Here is an 18893-nt window from a genome sequence, read left to right as displayed (position 1 = left end):
CCTATTCCAGTACTGTGTATAATAATTAATAATATACACTACTAAATTTTGCATAATATCATTAATTAATAATAATGATAGTACAATAATAGTATTTATAATCAAAGCCCGAAAGTAATGTACATAATGTTTTATAATAATTTCTTTTTTGAATAATCTTCTGTGAGTGTTCTTTTGAGTTGTTATTGCCAATTCATTTGTTGGCCTTTTTTTTTAATCTTAGATTTCAAAATTAAGTTTTTTTATTTTATTCATTATAAAATGTTACTGACATACAGGGTCATCAAACTTACTGATAATATAATAGAAAATATAACATATATAATTGATACACAGATAATGTTGCTACCTAAAAGTTTGATAATGGGTGGATTCACTCTAATCAAAACTGACAATACCCTATTGTCCCTATTGAAACTAGCAAACGATAATTTGCTAGGTCGTACGTGTGTAAGACGGAGACAACACATGCGGGTTAGACGTCCTCCTAAGTATGAAGACTCGGTTTACGGACCTACGGTGTATACCTTATCACTGGTATTGTGATTTTTGACAGTTCCCTCCGAACTGAGTATATTATTGTGTTAAACGAAATAAATAAAACCACACAAGACCAAATAAGCCACATAAGCACTAAACAAACAAAATTAACACATTTCAACATTTTGTTAGTCTTCTTTGGTATCCAATAATCAGTTAACTGCAGTAATAATTGTAATTCTATACTTTTTTTCTTTATTAATCGAATACAACATGTCTTTAAAATAAATTTATGATGACATATAATGGCAAAAAGCTTTGGAAAACGATAAAAAAAACTGAATTCTGAAATCTAAGACAAAAAACAAGATCCCATATTTTAACAACCTATATTTCGTGATTTTTAGTTTACAGTTCTTCTCTTAACTTCTTTACACTTATTAGAATTTCTTCATAATTATTATATTTTTTTGGCGTATCTATGTACATCAGTTTATTTATAATATATTTTAATTTATCTTTTTTCATTAGTATTAATTATTGAAATGTACACTATAAAGACTTGAATAATAAAAATTAAATTTACCGTTCAATCAAAATATGTCGGGTAATATATTAACATAATAATTTATTATGTATTTGCGATATCTTGAATTTAGTACATATTAATATTATATAAGTGTGTACAAAAGATTTTCGATCCATTAGTATTATATGAAAACGGAACAACAGCAGTCAATAATAGTGACAAGTAGCGAAAAATAACAACAAAAAAGTATTATATCGATTGTTATAATTATATTCGTATTATTGGCAGTCCGCATCCGTGGGAATATGCAGTGCATGGAAACTCAGTTGACCGATTATATTATGCTGCATTTCTGCTGCTGTTGCAGGTCAAAACCAGATTTCTGGGTATATGGTGTCGACGCGATTCAGTCTTTTTTTATTATTCTTTTTCGACGTAGTTTTTACAAATGGGTTGTACGGATTGTCACAAACTTGAAGCCACCTAAGACGGTATTTCGGCCATTCATCAATTATTGTGCCAAAGAGTCCCTTCTGTCGAATTCAGGCGAAATACACATATATACACGAGTACTTGAATTTTATGCTTGCACACCGCAGAATTTATTATTAATACATCATATTACACGCATTATGTATGGCAAATACCTAACCTATTTTATACATATGTGTGTGAGTACGTACTCACATCTAGACTTGTTTTGTCAATTCACCGGACCAACCATTTTTACACAATCCACGTCGATCCCTCACAGTAGGAAACTACAACCAGTCAACAAGGAATCGTTTTGTTCGCATAGTTTATTATTAATGATTATCTTCACGTTTTCCCTTTCATGTACAATGTTGTTATGTTTATGTAGGTACGTGTGAAATATTTCAATAATAAATAATGTAACCTTTCTAAAGTATCAACTGCAGTACTTAGATTATTTTGTATTAAGCTTTAAATATAATTTATATAATATAAAGTGTAGAGTCTGGTTGATCCGGATGATGTGGTTGGACCGAAGTACCGAACTCTATCTGGATTATCAAAATCCAGATTAAACGAGACTAGGCGAGATTTAGGTGGGTTGGGAATAGTTTACATCATTTTTGTTGTGATAAATATGACTACATAATAAAATAATTGATTTCTGAAGATGCCCTGACTATAGCGAACACTGGTTAAGCGTGGGACTACTATGAATATGTACACGGGGGCGAATAGAAGAAATTGATCACTTTTAGAGAATTCGTTGTATTAATTAATTTTTATAATAACATGACCATTCACCAAGCACAATAACCCCCATTTTTACTCAAATAATATTGTATTTATTCAAATTCCTATTTTTAGAATTTTTAATGTATTATTTAAAAACCATTATTTCAAATTCTTAAACTTTTTTATGGACTTTAGGAGTGTCCGATACAAACTATTTTTCAAATGAGAATCACCTTCGTGGCTTCGCCCCCTCTTTCTGGATGGTTAATTTTTTGAAACGAATTCAAAAATCGAACAAGTAGTTCCTCAGTTATTTTTTAACTAAGAAGTAAGAATACTAAAAGGAACTTTTATTCAAATTATTTATATTTTAGATAAATATGAATCACTATAATTTTCAAATTACCATGACGATTATCATTAAGAGTACGTAACAGTGGAATTTGTTGTCTCCGTCTTAGGTACCAGTGCGTAATATAGCAAATTTACGCTCAGCAGAACACTTCTTGTAGCTCCTTTAGTTTAAAAATTATAGTGTCTGTACGTTGGGTTTTTACGATAATTCAATTTTTAAGTGAGTTATGAGCATTTTTAATGTCCTGTATATTATATGCTCATAACTCACTTAAAAATTGAATTATCGTAAAAAACCAACGTACAAACACAGATAATATACTTACTATAGGTACACTTTCATAATAGGTCAATTCACTGTAATTTTTAAAGGAGCTACAAGTGTTCTGCTGAGCGTAAATTTGCTATATTATGCACTGGTAAGACGGAGACAACAAATACCACTGTTACGTACTAAGAACATCTATATCATTATTTGTTAAATACAGATTAATATAACTCAACAATTATTCGTACGATTTTTATTCTGGGAATATTCAAAAAATCATTCGATTTAAATTTTAAACCTAATTGACTACTGGTGTTCGATTTTATCTACCTAATAGATTGAAAATTAATTGGTGCCGTGACCTACTCAACGTTTAATCGATATAGTCGATTTTAAAGAATTGTCCGGATATCATTATAGGCATTTGTAGACAAAATACTATACATTGCAGGGGAAAACGGAGTGTTATTAAATAAGTGCTTATCAATCAAAATTACAAATTCTAAGGACACGTCTGGACCTATTATATTTTATTGACTGTGATTTATATTTATTATTTACGAAGTCAATGATATGACATATGAACGTGCAAGTATTATTATTATATTGTTTGGGTTTAAAATTTACAATTTCCCAAGTGGTAAAATAACTATAAATATGAATACTCCTCATACATTTATTCTCAGAAATGTTTTTCGTTGATTAATTACCTATTATACTGAGGTTTCAACTTTTTTTAAACAGTAATATTTTTAACTAAATTTATCAGTATTGGTAGGTAGTTTATTTGTTAAGTTCTGAAAAATCAATAAAGGAAAATTATTTTGTCCTTGAAATTTTCAAGTTGCTTTATTTTTAGGTCACATTCGCATTTCGAATGGTTATATCTTATATCTTTATTTTAGTCCATATAAGTATATTAAACTGCATCAATATTCAATACAAATATAGGTACTATTAGAATTAGGTACACCATGTGATCGGAGCCATTAAATATATGGTGCATGGTAATCGGTATGTATATAATATATATTATAAAATGTATTATGCTTAATAGCATAATGGCACTATGATTTGAACACTGTTTTTCAATTATAGATGGTCAAACACATCGAGTCCGGCTGGCGGCTCTAATAATTATACACGGGATAGTGAGTATACGTAATCGATTTATATATTTCTACATATTAATATTATGTTGTGTATTCAGGTACCTACATAAATAAAAAAAAAAACATTAGACGTAATACACTTTACACGTTACACTTACACAGTGGCGGCTCGAAGGGAGTATATTTGAATCACGTGATTCACAAAAATATTAATGGGTGGTTGGGTGGGTAGGTCTTATAGTTGGAAAAGGTAGATTGGACCATTTTTGCAGGTTGGTATTTAAATATTAAATTATAAATAATAAATATAATTTGTGTACTCAGCAGATAATGTACAATAATAAGTAATAACTAATAACTATATTTTAGGGTGGGTGGTGTAAAAATATTAAACGTGATTCGAGGGAAAAAAAGTTCAAGCCGCCACTGCACTTACACGTACCCACCAAGTACTATGATAATGATATAATTATAAAAAGTCAATAATAATAACACTAATATTAATGAAAAATATAAAATAACAATAAACCAATAATAATGATCGACGTACTGACGATGGTCAGCAGCGATCTCAATCAAACGTGGTTATAGTGGTTAATATATGTCTTTTTTATCAACTACCTATACGTGACGAGCGCATGATGACAAATTTATAAATTGTTACGTAAAAATATAAATTATGGCGGTGTGACAGCGTACAATGCTAATTACGGCGCAACGTCAAAATAGCACACAACACTCGGATTACGGTATAATGAGCACGAGGCCGTAAAGACGCATTACACGTACAAGGTACAAAGGTAACGGCAAACCAGTCGATTTTCGGTAACGCACGACGAACAGCCTGCTGCGAAGATCAGTGGAAAACGGAAGACGTGTAATACTGCGGCTCGCGTTTAGTTTTCGCGACGGTGAGTAAGCGGTGAGATGCGGTGGAATACACAGCCTGACAGCCACATAACAAAAGAACATCAAAGTCAAAATGTCTCATCGTCCCGGTGCTCGCGATAGGTAACTCGAAGTTCCGCACAAAATAATGAGTGATCGTGCGGCGTATGATATAGCAGTATAGCACTCGGCGTGCATCCGAATTGCATGCCAAAAAAAAAAAACATAAATTGGGATGTCCGAATTGCATGCCATCTCTTGAAAGGTTCTGTCCGAATTGCATGCCACCTCATCGAGGGGTTTGTCCGAATTGCATGCCATCAGATTATGAGGTTAATGGATTATTATTTATTATACACTTATTATATTAGGTATAACTTAAACTTTTTTTTAAACTTTTCTAATTTAACTTACTTTTCCACTGAAAGAACGGGCTTTTATTATATTTAGTTTAGTATAATAAAGTGAATGTATTTTACATTTGTGCATGATATATTTTAAATAAATAATTACAATGATGATATAAAATTTGGTAATTGAAATAAAAATAATAATACATTATTTGGTCCAGTTTTTTAAATAAATAATTAAAATAATAATACATTATTTAGTCTTGTTTTTTAAATAAATAATAAAAATAATATACATTATTTGGTCCATTTTTTTAAATAAATAATAATTATAATTTTAGATCATTTCGATCATTTTAGATTATTTCAGACTAATATAAAATATAATAGTTCTTATACATTTGAGCTACAGACAATTTAGTGAACGATACGGTCGATACGTATGTCTAATATACTATAGTAAATAATATAGTTCAAAATAAAACTAAAGTTTAAAATATTTCAATCTAGAAATTAACCAGTTGTAACAACCATATCACAGAGCGTTTCTATACATGCGGTTTTTTTCAAATTAGAAAAGTTCAAAAAAAATTTTAAGTTATACCTAATAGAATAAGTGTATAATAAACTATTGCTGATACACGGCATGCAATTCGGACAGACCCCTTTATGAGGTGGCATGCAATTCGGACAGACCCCTTTAAGAAATCGCATGCAATTCGGACATTTTTTTTTTTTGGCATGCAATTCGGATGCAGCCAGCACTCGATCCGATGTTCAAATGGTATTTTTTGGCGATTGTGCGAACAACGAACAACTCTCTACAAAAGTATGATGTCGCTGGCGAAGACGGACAGCGTGACAGTAGTCAGTAATGCCATTGATTTTATAATATATTATAAAATCAATGGTAATGCTAATAAACATTAATAAATACTGCAAAGTATTACAAAATATGAAATGTGATGTTGCCACACGCGAGGGTAAACACAAACAACGGCCAATGTATCCAGGACGATGTTTGTCTGCGGCGTCACCTATAGCTGAATAAATCTCGGCAGTGACAGCTCGACAGCTGATATTGATATCTATGTATACCTACTAAGCGGTGGAATATCACACTGTTTATGTACATAATATATATAGACTATAGCTATCCCGCACGTCGTTGCTTGTATAAAAAAAATGAATATCTTTATAAATATATTTGTAAGGTTTTCAATACGGCTCAAAACTATTCTTTTTACCTAAACAATGCATGAGTGAGCTAACCTTTAGCATTAACCACGATAAGTTCGTTGGCATGCTTACCATGGTAATATGATAAATAAATATGATTAATCATTATATTTTATTACAAGCCTTAATGTTATTAAATATTCATCATTTGGTTTTAATAAAATATATGTTTTTACAAAGATATTCATTTTAGATTCTGAGCGGAGCGAGGGTAATGTATTGGTTTTACAATGATGTTTATTTCTTTTTCTTTTTTATTCTGTAAACAGTGTAAACACTTTTTCTCCCTCTATAAACTTGCTCAAAAGTATCAAGTGTAGCATCTTTTCTTGAACTGGTAATTTTTCGATTTTCTAAACGGTACTCGAAATAAAAACGGTTAAAGGAGAAAAAAGTACGATTCACGATTTTATAATATTAAATAATTACGGACGACGTTTTTTATTTTTTTATTTTTTAATACGATAACATAATAACATAGGGGTGACGGTAATACCGGTATATTGACTTGAGATCGCTATACCGGTATACCGTTCAATTTTTAAAAACGGCATACCGGTAATATCGAAAATACCGAAAATATCATAAATATCGAATTACCGAAGTATTGAAAATATCGATTACACCGAAATTAGTAATTTAATATTTTAATCTATTTTTAAACTGTACAAAATTTATAGTGGGAAATTACTACGGGCCTTCGATATAGAAACACTTATATAATAAATAATAAATATATTATATCAAATACCGATGCGGGTTGGACCGTCGGATCCGTATTGTTTAGTTCTTACCGTTGTCGCGCGTCGTCACGGTATACTGAAATAGTATACTCAAATACCGGAATAACGATAATATTGAAAATACCAAAATATCGAATCAAAATACCGGTATAATGATATTTTCGGTAAACCGACTCATACCGGTATAAAAATATCATACCGAAATATCGAAGGAAAAAAATACCGTCACCCCTACTGAATAACATATCACAGACTGATAAACCGTCTCCAGTGTCTCTGAATCGTTTTTCGTATACAATGATATTACATCATTGAATTCAAATTTAATAGTTGTAAATCCATTACAGTAACCCACTTGTAACCTGTTGTACTGCAGAGCGACATCCACTCATACTTACCCGCTTTTTCGCGAATAATCTTAATGACTAATGTAGCTGTATAAATATACTGTATGCCGTATGACGTATTCTTATAATGATCTTATTCAGCTTAAACAGTCGTGTAAATATTAATATTATAGCTACACGTCATAAATGAAGTGGAAATAAAATTATAACTATATACAATACTAAAGGTGCGATTCCTATGCACGCGTCTAGAGACGCGCGGCTGACGCGGCGCGATTTGAATTTTGGCCGCGCGGTCATTTATTTAGCCGCGCGATCTAATATTAATTCCTATGTACGCGTCAGGAGACGCGCGGCTAGAACACTACGGGACTAGAATTACGCACGTACACGTAGTTGTGTCAAGTCCTCTATTTGAAACGGTTGTACTTGTATACTCATAAAAACGTGTTTTAAAATATTACAATTTTACTAGTTTAACCATGTCCTTAACGAAAAAACAAAAATTGATCTTAAAACTACTTCTTTTACAACAAGTAGAAGAAGAACAAGCTATCATAAAATACGTTGTATCAAAAAATAAAAATGAAGTGCATGAAATGTACTTAGCCAGGGAAGCTGAGGGATTTTTCAGTGTTCTGATTGAAAAACATTTATGGCGAGACGAAACCAAATTCAGGGAATTTTTTAGATTAAGTTGGGATCAATTTAATTATGTATTGAACCTAGTTGAGGAAGACATAAAAACCAACCCAAGCATCAAAATTAGAAAACCAATATCTGCTGCTGAAAAACTAGCAGTCACGTTGAGGTAATGTATAACATAATAATATATGTTTGTAGTATAATTTATATTTTATAGTACCTATACCTAGGTAATACAAATTTTAAATAATGTGTATAAAAACATTTTTATTCTTAATAAATTGTGTATAACTTCTCGTTTAATAAAAAATAATAACGCAGTATAAAAATGAACTTTTAAAAATGCCAATACATCATAATAAATATTATTACAAATAAACATAAATAAAATCAAACATAGTTTTTAAATTGTAAAGATATAATAAAACAAAAAAATTATAATAATAGTAATGAATGATATTACTTTTTCGAACCCCGAATATTATTGTTGTAAAAATATATTTAAAATAAACGAAAAATTCATCCTTTAATAGAATTAATAAATATAAATGTAACTGTATAATAAACCATAAAATAAAAATAGATACCTACTTATTGAAACAACAAATAAAAATACCTTATCATATTTTCCTTATTCGTACTGTCTATCGTCGTACTGAAGTAATTCATAATTATTATCACCGAGCGATTGAGTCAAATTTCCAGGTTGACGATCATTAGTCTCTGGAAAAACATATGGACTTGGACGATCATATGTTGAAAATCCTGAGTTTGACGATGATTGTATGCTAGGATTTGGAGATGAAAATAAGCTACTTGTTGACTGAATATTTCTATTTGATGTCAATGTAGTGCTGTTATTTTCTATTTCCAAATCCGTAATTATGTTGAACACTTCTTTTTTGGCTTTTATTTTCAAATGTTGAGGAAACGATTTTACTGTTAATGCCATTGTTTTAAAAAATGAATCAATGGGATCATCATCTTCCTCAACTTTGTTAATGGCGTTTATAATTTGTTGTCTTTCTTCATTACTTTTTTTGAACAATGACACTAACTCTTCATTTTGTTTTAGTTTTTTAGTAGGCCTTTTTTCTTTTAATAATTTTGTTTTTTTTGTATTCAAATTATTTTCAAGTTCAGTTTCCTGAACTGTAGTGTTTTCTGTTGCAGACTTCTGTGAAACATCGTTTTCATCACTTGAATTGTTTTCATCGTCAACCGTTACTTCTAAGTAGCTATCTTCTTCTTCACTATTGTTCATTTCAACCGTAGAATTAAAATTAGTCAGTCCCCTTCAAAATATAATAAATGAACAAAAAATAGTTAGTTCTGTGTTATTTATAATAGATATTTAGTACAAATTATAAAATTGTGAGAAAAAAAATAATTGTACATTTTTAAAGCATATTTGTATTAATTTAAGCGCATAGCCGCATAGGTGCATTAGTTTCGAACCATAATTATTATTAATGGGCAATTTCTATAACTGTAAGATGAATTGGTTTTTAGGTACAATGTATTTAATATATTATTACTCACGTTCGTTCGTAAGAACATACGTCCATAAACGATAGTGTATCTGCCAAGGCCCATTTTGTTTGTTTATTTTTTGTCGATGATCCCGTCCCTAGTTTCCTACTCCTTTTATGTTTATTATACGTATCTTTCATATTTTTCCATCTCTTTTTACAATCATCAACTGAAATAATAATAATTATTCATTTAAATATTACAGTTCATAAAACTATACAGAAATTAGAAATATATTATTACTATTATTATATTATATCTACATGCCAAAATAAAATAAATATCCAATTTATGTCGGATCAACATAGGTCTAATTTTAAATAAAATATTAATATTGTATAATTTGTGCTTCGACAATACCATACACGCACCAACAAGTTTGTCGACAGGTCGGTGGTTGGCATGTTGACGCTTCGCGAGCACGTATCAATCTGTCTGTGCGACCGATAAATCGTTCCGTGTATGGGGGGGGGCTCTTTATTTGCAACCAGTTTTAATTATTTTAATACTACTTTAGCAGAAATATCGGATTTTTTTATAAATAAAATATATTATATATTATAAATTTAAAAAAATGTATTTAACATGTTACGTTTTTTTTTCTTAGATATATGGCAACGGGAGAATCGCTCAGGTCATTGTCTTTTTCATTCAGAATTTCTCAAAGTTATATTACACGTATAATACAATTAGTCTTAAAGAGTTTAAGTACTCGTCTAACACCAGTCTTATTAAAACCTCCATTAAAAGAAGATTTAGTACGTATTGCTCATGACTTTTGGAACAAGTGGAATTTTCCAAATTGTGTTGGTGCCATAGACGGGAAACACATCCGCATATTTTCGCCAAAGAAGAGCGGAAGCTTATATTTTAACTACAAAGATTTTTTTTCCATTGTTCTTCTTGCGATTGTGGACGCTAATTGTAAATTTATATTTGTGGACATTGGGTCCTATGGTAAAGAAGGGGACAGTGGAATTTTTAATAAATCTAGTATCTCTAAAACAATTTTAACCGGTGAATATTTTCCTTCCCCTGAAAAACTGCCAGATTCCAATGTATCTTTACCGTGTGTACATATTGGGGACGAGGCATTTCGCCTAGACCGACATATGATGCGTCCTTATTCTAGGATTGAGGCTAGAAAAGATTATCAAAAGACCGTATTCAACTACAGACTTTCCCGGGCGAGAAGAACTACGGAGAATAGTTTCGGGCTTCTAAGCCAAATTTTCAGAGTATTCTATACACCAATATCTCTAAAAACAGAAACGGTGGATAATTTAGTCTTGACTGCATGTTGCCTTCACAATTTACTTCGCGATCGTTACTTGGAGAATACGAACAACTATTATTATAACTTCGATGATAACAAACCTCAACCATCTGAAAATATGATGTCATTGGCAAGAGCAGGAGGATATGCAAAGTTTGAGGGGTTTTTCGTGAGGGACGAATTTAAAAAATTTTTCAACAGTCCACAGGGAGCTGTTCCGTGGCAAAATCATCAATCTAATAGATTAGAATAGATATTCCAGTTCCACAATAACATATTCTTTTAGTTATACTTAGCCACGCAGTTGATATATAAATAATATGAAAATAACATCTATTTATAAATGTACTTTTTTTTCATAATGTAATGTTAACATAAATAACTATTATTCAGTGTATGTTGTACGTAAGTAATAATAACTAAAAATAAATAAATACTTGTGCTTACTTTATTTTTCTTGAATGTTGTAAATTGTTCTATTAAATTGTATTAAAATCGTAAATTAATAAAATACAGATTCCAGTGTTGAGTTCAAACACAAAATAAATATCTAGCTAAAATATATCAGATGACTTACTATATTATAATAAATATAATACGATATTATGTGTACATGTACCTTTTCATTTAGGTTAATATGATAATATGAAGATAGAATATTTTATTTTAATTTAGGTAATTATCTACCTACATGTTAATAATTCAAATTGTATAGACACTAACTAGATACCTATTACTTTACGGTCTACACTGACAGGTATTCAACAAATTAACAATTAATTTTGAAATTTCATTAATATGTTGAATAGGTATACTACTTACCACTTTTATTATTCAGGTTATTTGATATAAGCTTCCATACATTGTCCCTTATTTGTTGATCCTTGTAATTGGCATTTTTTAAGTCATACAAACATGGATGTTCTCTTACAGATTCAGCCAATAGTATGTCTTCTTCTATTGTGAATGACACTTTTGAAGACATTTTGTCACACAGTGTTAACGAAATGTCGAACTTTGAAAATTAAAATATGAATAGCCGCGCGGCTCGTGCGATTTGACTGCCCTCGAAGCGGTCGTCGCCGCGCGGCGCTAGACGCGCGCGACCGCCACGCGCGGCGGCCGCGGTCATAGGAATCGGTTATATTTAAAAACAAGTAAAGTAGTACCTGCGCGGCTAAAATTAAATCGCGCCGCGTCAGCCGCGCGTCTCTAGACGCGTGCATAGGAATCGCACCTTAACTTATTACTTACACAGTTACATAATATTTTATATGAATTGACTTATTGTTTTGCAGCGCGTTTCATCCTCCACGTTACGTTGATGTTTCATTGAAATATTGAAAAATTCATATGTTTCGGGCAAAGTAAGAAAAGTCGGAAGTTGTGCACAATGCCCGATTTTCAAGGGCAAGGTTGGAATAAGTTAACATCGACCGGGCATAATTGGGCACTGTAGATTAAATATATTGAAAATTAAATGAAACATCTCACAGAGTACATAAAAAGTTATTTTACTCTGTCTTTATCACTCCCATCACTTTTATCGTCTTTCTCGTTTGCGTTTTCGAGATAGCTCCATCGCCTAAAAGTTTTTCTCAGTCTTCCTCTGATTTTAAAGTTAGGGTTACCAACCGGTCGGTGTTTTCACATCTATTGACTGCTTGTTGCCAGTATTTTTTTAAGTAATAATATTGTAAAATTATAAAATTATAAAAAGCCATCATCGATCTGATCGAGAGTTTCGATATAAATATATTAATATTTTATCATTTTTTGTGAAATTGGTTATTAGATAGTACTGTATATAAATCGTATAACCTTAAAGACTTCAGACATCAGCTATCATATTTGACATTTTTATAAGTAGTATGATAAGTATAACATACGGCCCAGGGACTAGAACCGAACCTAAAAGAACCAGTTCTGGAATCGGAGCATTTAAAATATTAAGAACGGAACCGAAACAGAACCTTTATTCAACAAAATAAAATACCGGAACCGAAAACAGGAATTTTTATATTATATAATAGGTTCTTTTAGGTTCCAAAATATATTAATTTTATTTATCATAATTTTTTGCTTTTAATGTTTTGTGTATAAAGTATAAACCTCAAATAGGTAATTCACCTATGTATGATCATCTTAATTTTCTAATAATTCTCCTACTATTAATATTATAGACCTATACAAAACCCGCATTCCGGATAGGTAGGTATTTAAAATTATTATACTTTTATACTTCTACAATTATTAAAATAATATTAATTGGAATTATTGGAAATGTTTTCCCCTATACAGTAAAGTGTAAACACCATAATAATGTATTGAAATCATTTTTATTTTTAGAAATGACCTTGTCAGTTGATAGTTTTCGTTGACTCTAATAAATTCAAGTCTACTTATAAATTATAATAAAATCTTACATCCCACCATTCAAAATAGATACAAATATAAAAATATTAATCAAAGAATCATAATATATTCCATAAAGTTAGTACGTTATAATGTTAATATAATAATATATGGTAAATGGTAATACAATATTATATTGTGTTTTAACATTGAGTTATATATAACTCAGAAGTACCGAATAGTTTACAATAGTAGGTCATATTATATTTTGTACATTTTTGTAAGAAAATTACATACATGTTACATACCTATCATCTATAAATAAAAATGAATTTAATAATAATATTTATTTAATGTTCCTACCAACAATTAGCTTTAACCGGTACCGAAATTATTTGGAACCTGTACCTTTATTTTGTTTCATTAATGAGCCAGAACCGAACCGGAACCGTTATTTTATATTTGGAGAACCAGTACCGGAACCGATACAGATAAATTCAACAGGTTCCAATCCCTGGATGTACCTTATTGTACCTACTATGCGTCTATGCCGTTATCGTATGTGACACTGAAAATGATGACCTTTTTTTTATTGTACACTTGGAGCTGTCATTTTCCAAATAAAAAGCGGGCAACCCCATTTAAAGTAGAGATACAAAATACTGGGTCACTGTAAATTCAAAATTGCGGCCCATTTTAAATTTTTTATGTAAATTGCGGCCCGGACATATTTTGCACATACGAAAATTGCGGCCTGGCTGTATTTTATATATACGTAAATCGCGGCCTGGGTACAATTTTTATTACCTAGCCAAAATTTTTTATCAATCATATTAAATTAAATATTTTCCTTCTCATTTTTCAGACTTAGGGCTGTGGGGCTGTCAATATAATTGTATCAATATTGATATGATTAAAAATATTGGTTTCGTTCTTTTTTTTCGTTTTTAATTAAAAAATATATTATAAGCAATTAGTAATTATGGATCAGTAAAAATGTGTTATTAAATAAGGTCTTCGATCAAATGCACACTGACTGCTAGGCGCTAGTAATTTATTATATTACCTAGTGAACATATTATTATCTAAATCGACCATTCAAAGATTAATACTTATCTTTAAATTGTACAACCGACCAGAAATAAGAATATCCCAGACCGCAATTTACGTACATTTCAAATATACCTACCCGGGACGCAATTTACGTATATTTTAAAAGTACATGGGCCGCAATTTACGTAGTATATAACTATGACCTATTTGGGGGACGCAATTTACCGACTCCGAAAATACTAACACAGATAATGTTCTTATCTTTAAATTTTATAAAAGGTTAATTCACTTGAATTTTTAACTAACGGAGCTAACCGTGGTCTGCTGAGTGTAAATTTGCCATGTTACGCACTTGTAAGACGGAGACAACACATATGCGGATATGGTGCATTGGCGTCCAAATAACAGACTATGCGACATTACCGTTGTGACAATAATCATTAGAAAATATCAAATAGGAATTTTACAATTCCATTTTGATACATTATTTAGATAGCCAAGCCATAATGTTCGTGTAACTTATCATGTGATCAGTTTATCGTTAAGATTACGGATCGGTAGGTATTATCGGCAGCTGTCACGTTGTCGAGTATACGAATAACATATCTAAGTATTGTTTTGTAGTGATATTGTTATATTGTATAAATGCAATTTTATATTATACATTTGTGCAGCGTGTTAAGCCGCGTCCACACCTGAGTACGCAATTTCTTATATCATGTTATTAAATTTATGTTTGTCGGAGAACGACCCCTATCTCGGTTACAAGTGGGTTACTTTAATGGATGGAATTAAATTTGAATCCAATGATATTATATCATTGTACACGAAAAACGATTCTGAGCGGAGACGGTTTATCTGTCTAGGTCCTAGGATATATTATATAGATTATTAAAAATTTTCAAATCTTAGATTTAAAAAAAAATTTTTTTATGAATTTCTAGCTTAAAATAATTTGCGAATTTTTGTGATTTTTACGCGTTTTGTCAAAATTCAAACTTTGAATGCTTATAAAAATAAATTGTGACTATGAATTTATTTTATTTTTCAACTACTATTGTAACAATATGTTTAGGTGCCTTGTATTAAATTTTCAAGCTTTTCTAACCAAACAAATAAATTATTATCGATATTAATTTAAAAAAAACTAATAATGATCGAAAATTACAAATACCTATATATGAATAGTTCAACTTAAGTCAAAAATTTTTCCGTTTTACCCTTAATTTTTAGTTTGTTTGTCCCAACCATTTAGAAAAATATTAAGAATTTTTTACTTTTGATCCCCCAAAGTACCAACTAGACTCACTTTCTGATCAAACGAGGTACTGAAACGTACGTGGTACTGAAGTCAAAAATCGAAGCACTTTTACTGCCCCAAAACGCGATGACAGACACAAAAAAAAAAATAATAAATAAAAACACACATCATGGTAAAATCAATACATTCATCGCTCCGCTCAGAATCTAAAAATTGTGTTATGAATGTTATGAATGTTATGATAATTATGCAAAAACGTAGGTATATGTAATATTTTTAATTTCGTGTATGAGTATAAAAACTGAAAAAATTACATTATAATTACAATATTTTGTTAATTTTTAGTCGTTAATATTGTTGTTACATATTATTGCTTGGTGGAATTTACTGGAACATATTTAACATTTGTTAAACAGAATGTTTCATTTTTATTATTTGTCTGACTTGAAATAGGAATTTCAGTTTTCACTAATGATTTCTATAAGCGGGTAGTGAAATTGCATATAAAAATTAAATTGTTTGACTGTTTGCCTATGATGGGCGTTTAGTAAAATGCCTGATTTGATTATATGCCTACGATACATATATTCATCGCAATCAGTATCGCTATACGTCGATATCGTGACCATTTTTTAACGCGGTTCGTGCCGCTTGTAGACGCCCGTTGCTCACGTCGTCACGAATAGTGTCATCTGCAGGTACATCTGAAGGTCTTGTCGTCTGCAGGTCTAGCCATCGTCGACTTCAGTTTCGATTCCGTGGGCGCCTGTCCATCAAACAAAACGCGTGATTATACTCATTGCGCCGGCGCGAACACATCGGTCGCCGTACAATCGTACCGTAGTACCAGTGGTACTGTACCACATATACTATATATGTCATATAGCATTGTTGTGTGGTAGATATATATTATATGTTATGTATATAGTATGTGGTGCCACTGTCGCCGTCATACATTATGCATAATATGATGGTCAATATAGAAATCGCTCACGTTCGTCACGCACATCTCTAGCCGGAATACATCGCATACATGCAGTTATCGTTAGGTGTACTCAGTTATATACTCGGATATAATTACCGTTGTTTGTGTTTACCCGTAGACAGTAACATACACGATGTTTGTTATTACTTTTTGATTATTGATCGTTACTGACACGCCGGACTGATGAGACATTTTTGAAGTGACATTTTATTTTGTACAGCTATAACTGCTCACTAATACAGTTTGCGCAATCGTTAAATAACATTTGATCAAATACCCCATACTGTATTATCGTTTTCCGTCTTTCGATCGTTGATTTTTCTTTGTGCAACGTTGAGGACACCCGTCATAATCGGACGGCAGGATGACAAATCGTTTTTATTTTAACATGTTCGTGTTGTGCGGCACGTGTGTGTGTCGCCGTTACTGGTCGTCTCAGGGATTAAACACTAGCCCGTTTGGCTTTTCTATTCCAAGTTGTGCGTTACTGTTTCGTTACTGTCCGCATACGACATAATACCATAATAGGTACCGGATAACTATACGATTCATCTGTCGTTACCTCTGAAACGTGTCGTTGCGGCGTTACATCGTTAATATATATTATTATAGTGTTAACAGTTACCGATGCAGGGCATGCAGCCTGCAACATTACGTTACGCCAACATGCGCCACGTGTAACGCGATTTACACCATCACTCCGTCGATGGCGTATTTTTACGTAAACATATTTTATTATCTGTCTATGATCGTCTCGGCGTACTACAAGGCTCACCCGCGAACCGATGAATAAAATATGCATCAAACTATATATATATATATATATATATATATACGTATTACGTAGTACCATGTGGCGTAACGAAAAACTTGATGGCTCTAAGACCATGCAAAAGACAGAGGCCCTCTTTAACACAGAAATTAAATATTGAACATCTACGTGTATAAATTATTTAACAGTGATTTATATGATATTACGAAATTATGTAACACGAGGCTTATCCTGTCTACATAATTATAAAAATTAAAAAAGTGCTTTATTGAAAAATACTCGTATATTTATTATTTTATCACTTATAAATATAGCAGTGGCGTATTTAGGGAGGGGCCCATAGGGGCCCAGGCCCCCCCCCTTGGCCCGTGTAGTACATATTATAATAGTATAACACAATACTACTCAGTAATCGGCACTTGTATTATACTTTAATACTTTATAATGTATGATTAAATAATGATTTGATATGAAAACATTAATAAGGAAGAAAATGTAACTGTGGAGGAAATAGCACAAGATTTCATAAAAATCTCCGCCAGGAGAATGCAACTTCAAGACTGGTCAAAATAATAGACATTACTTAAATTGTACATGCTTTAATATAAGTACTTTAATTGTCTTAATCTTAATTAAATATAAAATACCTATAATATACTAAAACGTATGATTTTGGTGTTATATCTGGTGGGCTCCTCCCTTGAGAGATTTCTGGCTACGCCACTGAAATATAGTGACATATTGTAGTATGATGTTTATTATTATATTATAGTTAAAAAATAACTTTTCAAGCCTACAATTGAGCGAACTTTTCAATCACTTATTCTTCCAAATATTAGTTGCCATACCCGTCATTTTCAATGGAAATATTTACCAAACCACCCACTACTAAGCCTACGTGATATTGACTGCCTAAGAAACAGAATTCTTATAAGAATAGTTGTGATGCAATTACTGCTTACAACTCGTACTAGCTATGACAATTTATTTTTTAAACTATAATAGCCCGCTTGACAAACCATATGACGTAGGTATGTATAATTAAATAATATTCATAAAATATAATAAACACAACGGCTATATTTCGTATTCCAGATTAAATTTTTTTATACAGCATTAATAAAATTTAAGTAAAAAAAAAAATATTTAATATTTTTTTTTAATGTCATAATCAAGGTCCTGTGGCTCTCAAACTCGGACATACATTAGGGACCTCGGGGTCTAGATGAACCCAGTGGCCACGGCCTATATACGCCATTGCGTAGTACGTTGTAAGGTGTGTGCATAACTGAAAAACATGTACAATTTGAATTAAAATGGTTAATTAATTAGTTAATTAATTAATCACTGCGTAACTGCATGAGACCATATAGCGCAAAAAATACAATCAATTTCAAATTATTTTTGTGTAGGACATTGTGCGTCGAATACATGAACGATAAAACAATGCTCCTTCTGCTGTGTATTACTCGGTATGTATTCCTCGTTACCATA

At 31.3% G+C, this 18893-nt stretch overlaps 1 protein-coding gene across 1 annotated transcript; it reads right to left on the bottom strand.

The window, feature by feature from the left end:
- Positions 1 to 8457: 8457 nt before the first annotated feature.
- LOC149057529 (uncharacterized) lies at positions 8458 to 12110 on the bottom strand. Its single transcript, XM_089222163.1, has 3 exons — positions 11796 to 12110; positions 9707 to 9866; positions 8458 to 9459 (listed from the first exon to the last, which is right to left on the bottom strand). Exons 1-3 carry the CDS (start codon positions 11956 to 11958, stop codon positions 8796 to 8798), a joined length of 987 nt encoding a protein of 328 aa, XP_089078289.1. The 5' UTR covers positions 11959 to 12110; the 3' UTR covers positions 8458 to 8795.
- Positions 12111 to 18893: the final 6783 nt, after the last annotated feature.

The sequence above is a fragment of the Diuraphis noxia genome, unplaced genomic scaffold (genome assembly GCF_037042655.1).
Source record: "Diuraphis noxia isolate RWA-SAM2 unplaced genomic scaffold, SU_Dnox_SAM2 contig0003, whole genome shotgun sequence".
Classification (NCBI taxonomy): Eukaryota; Metazoa; Arthropoda; class Insecta; order Hemiptera; family Aphididae; genus Diuraphis; species Diuraphis noxia.
The sequence above is the reverse complement of the archived record's forward strand: the minus strand, read 5'-3'. Positions and strand labels throughout refer to the sequence as shown.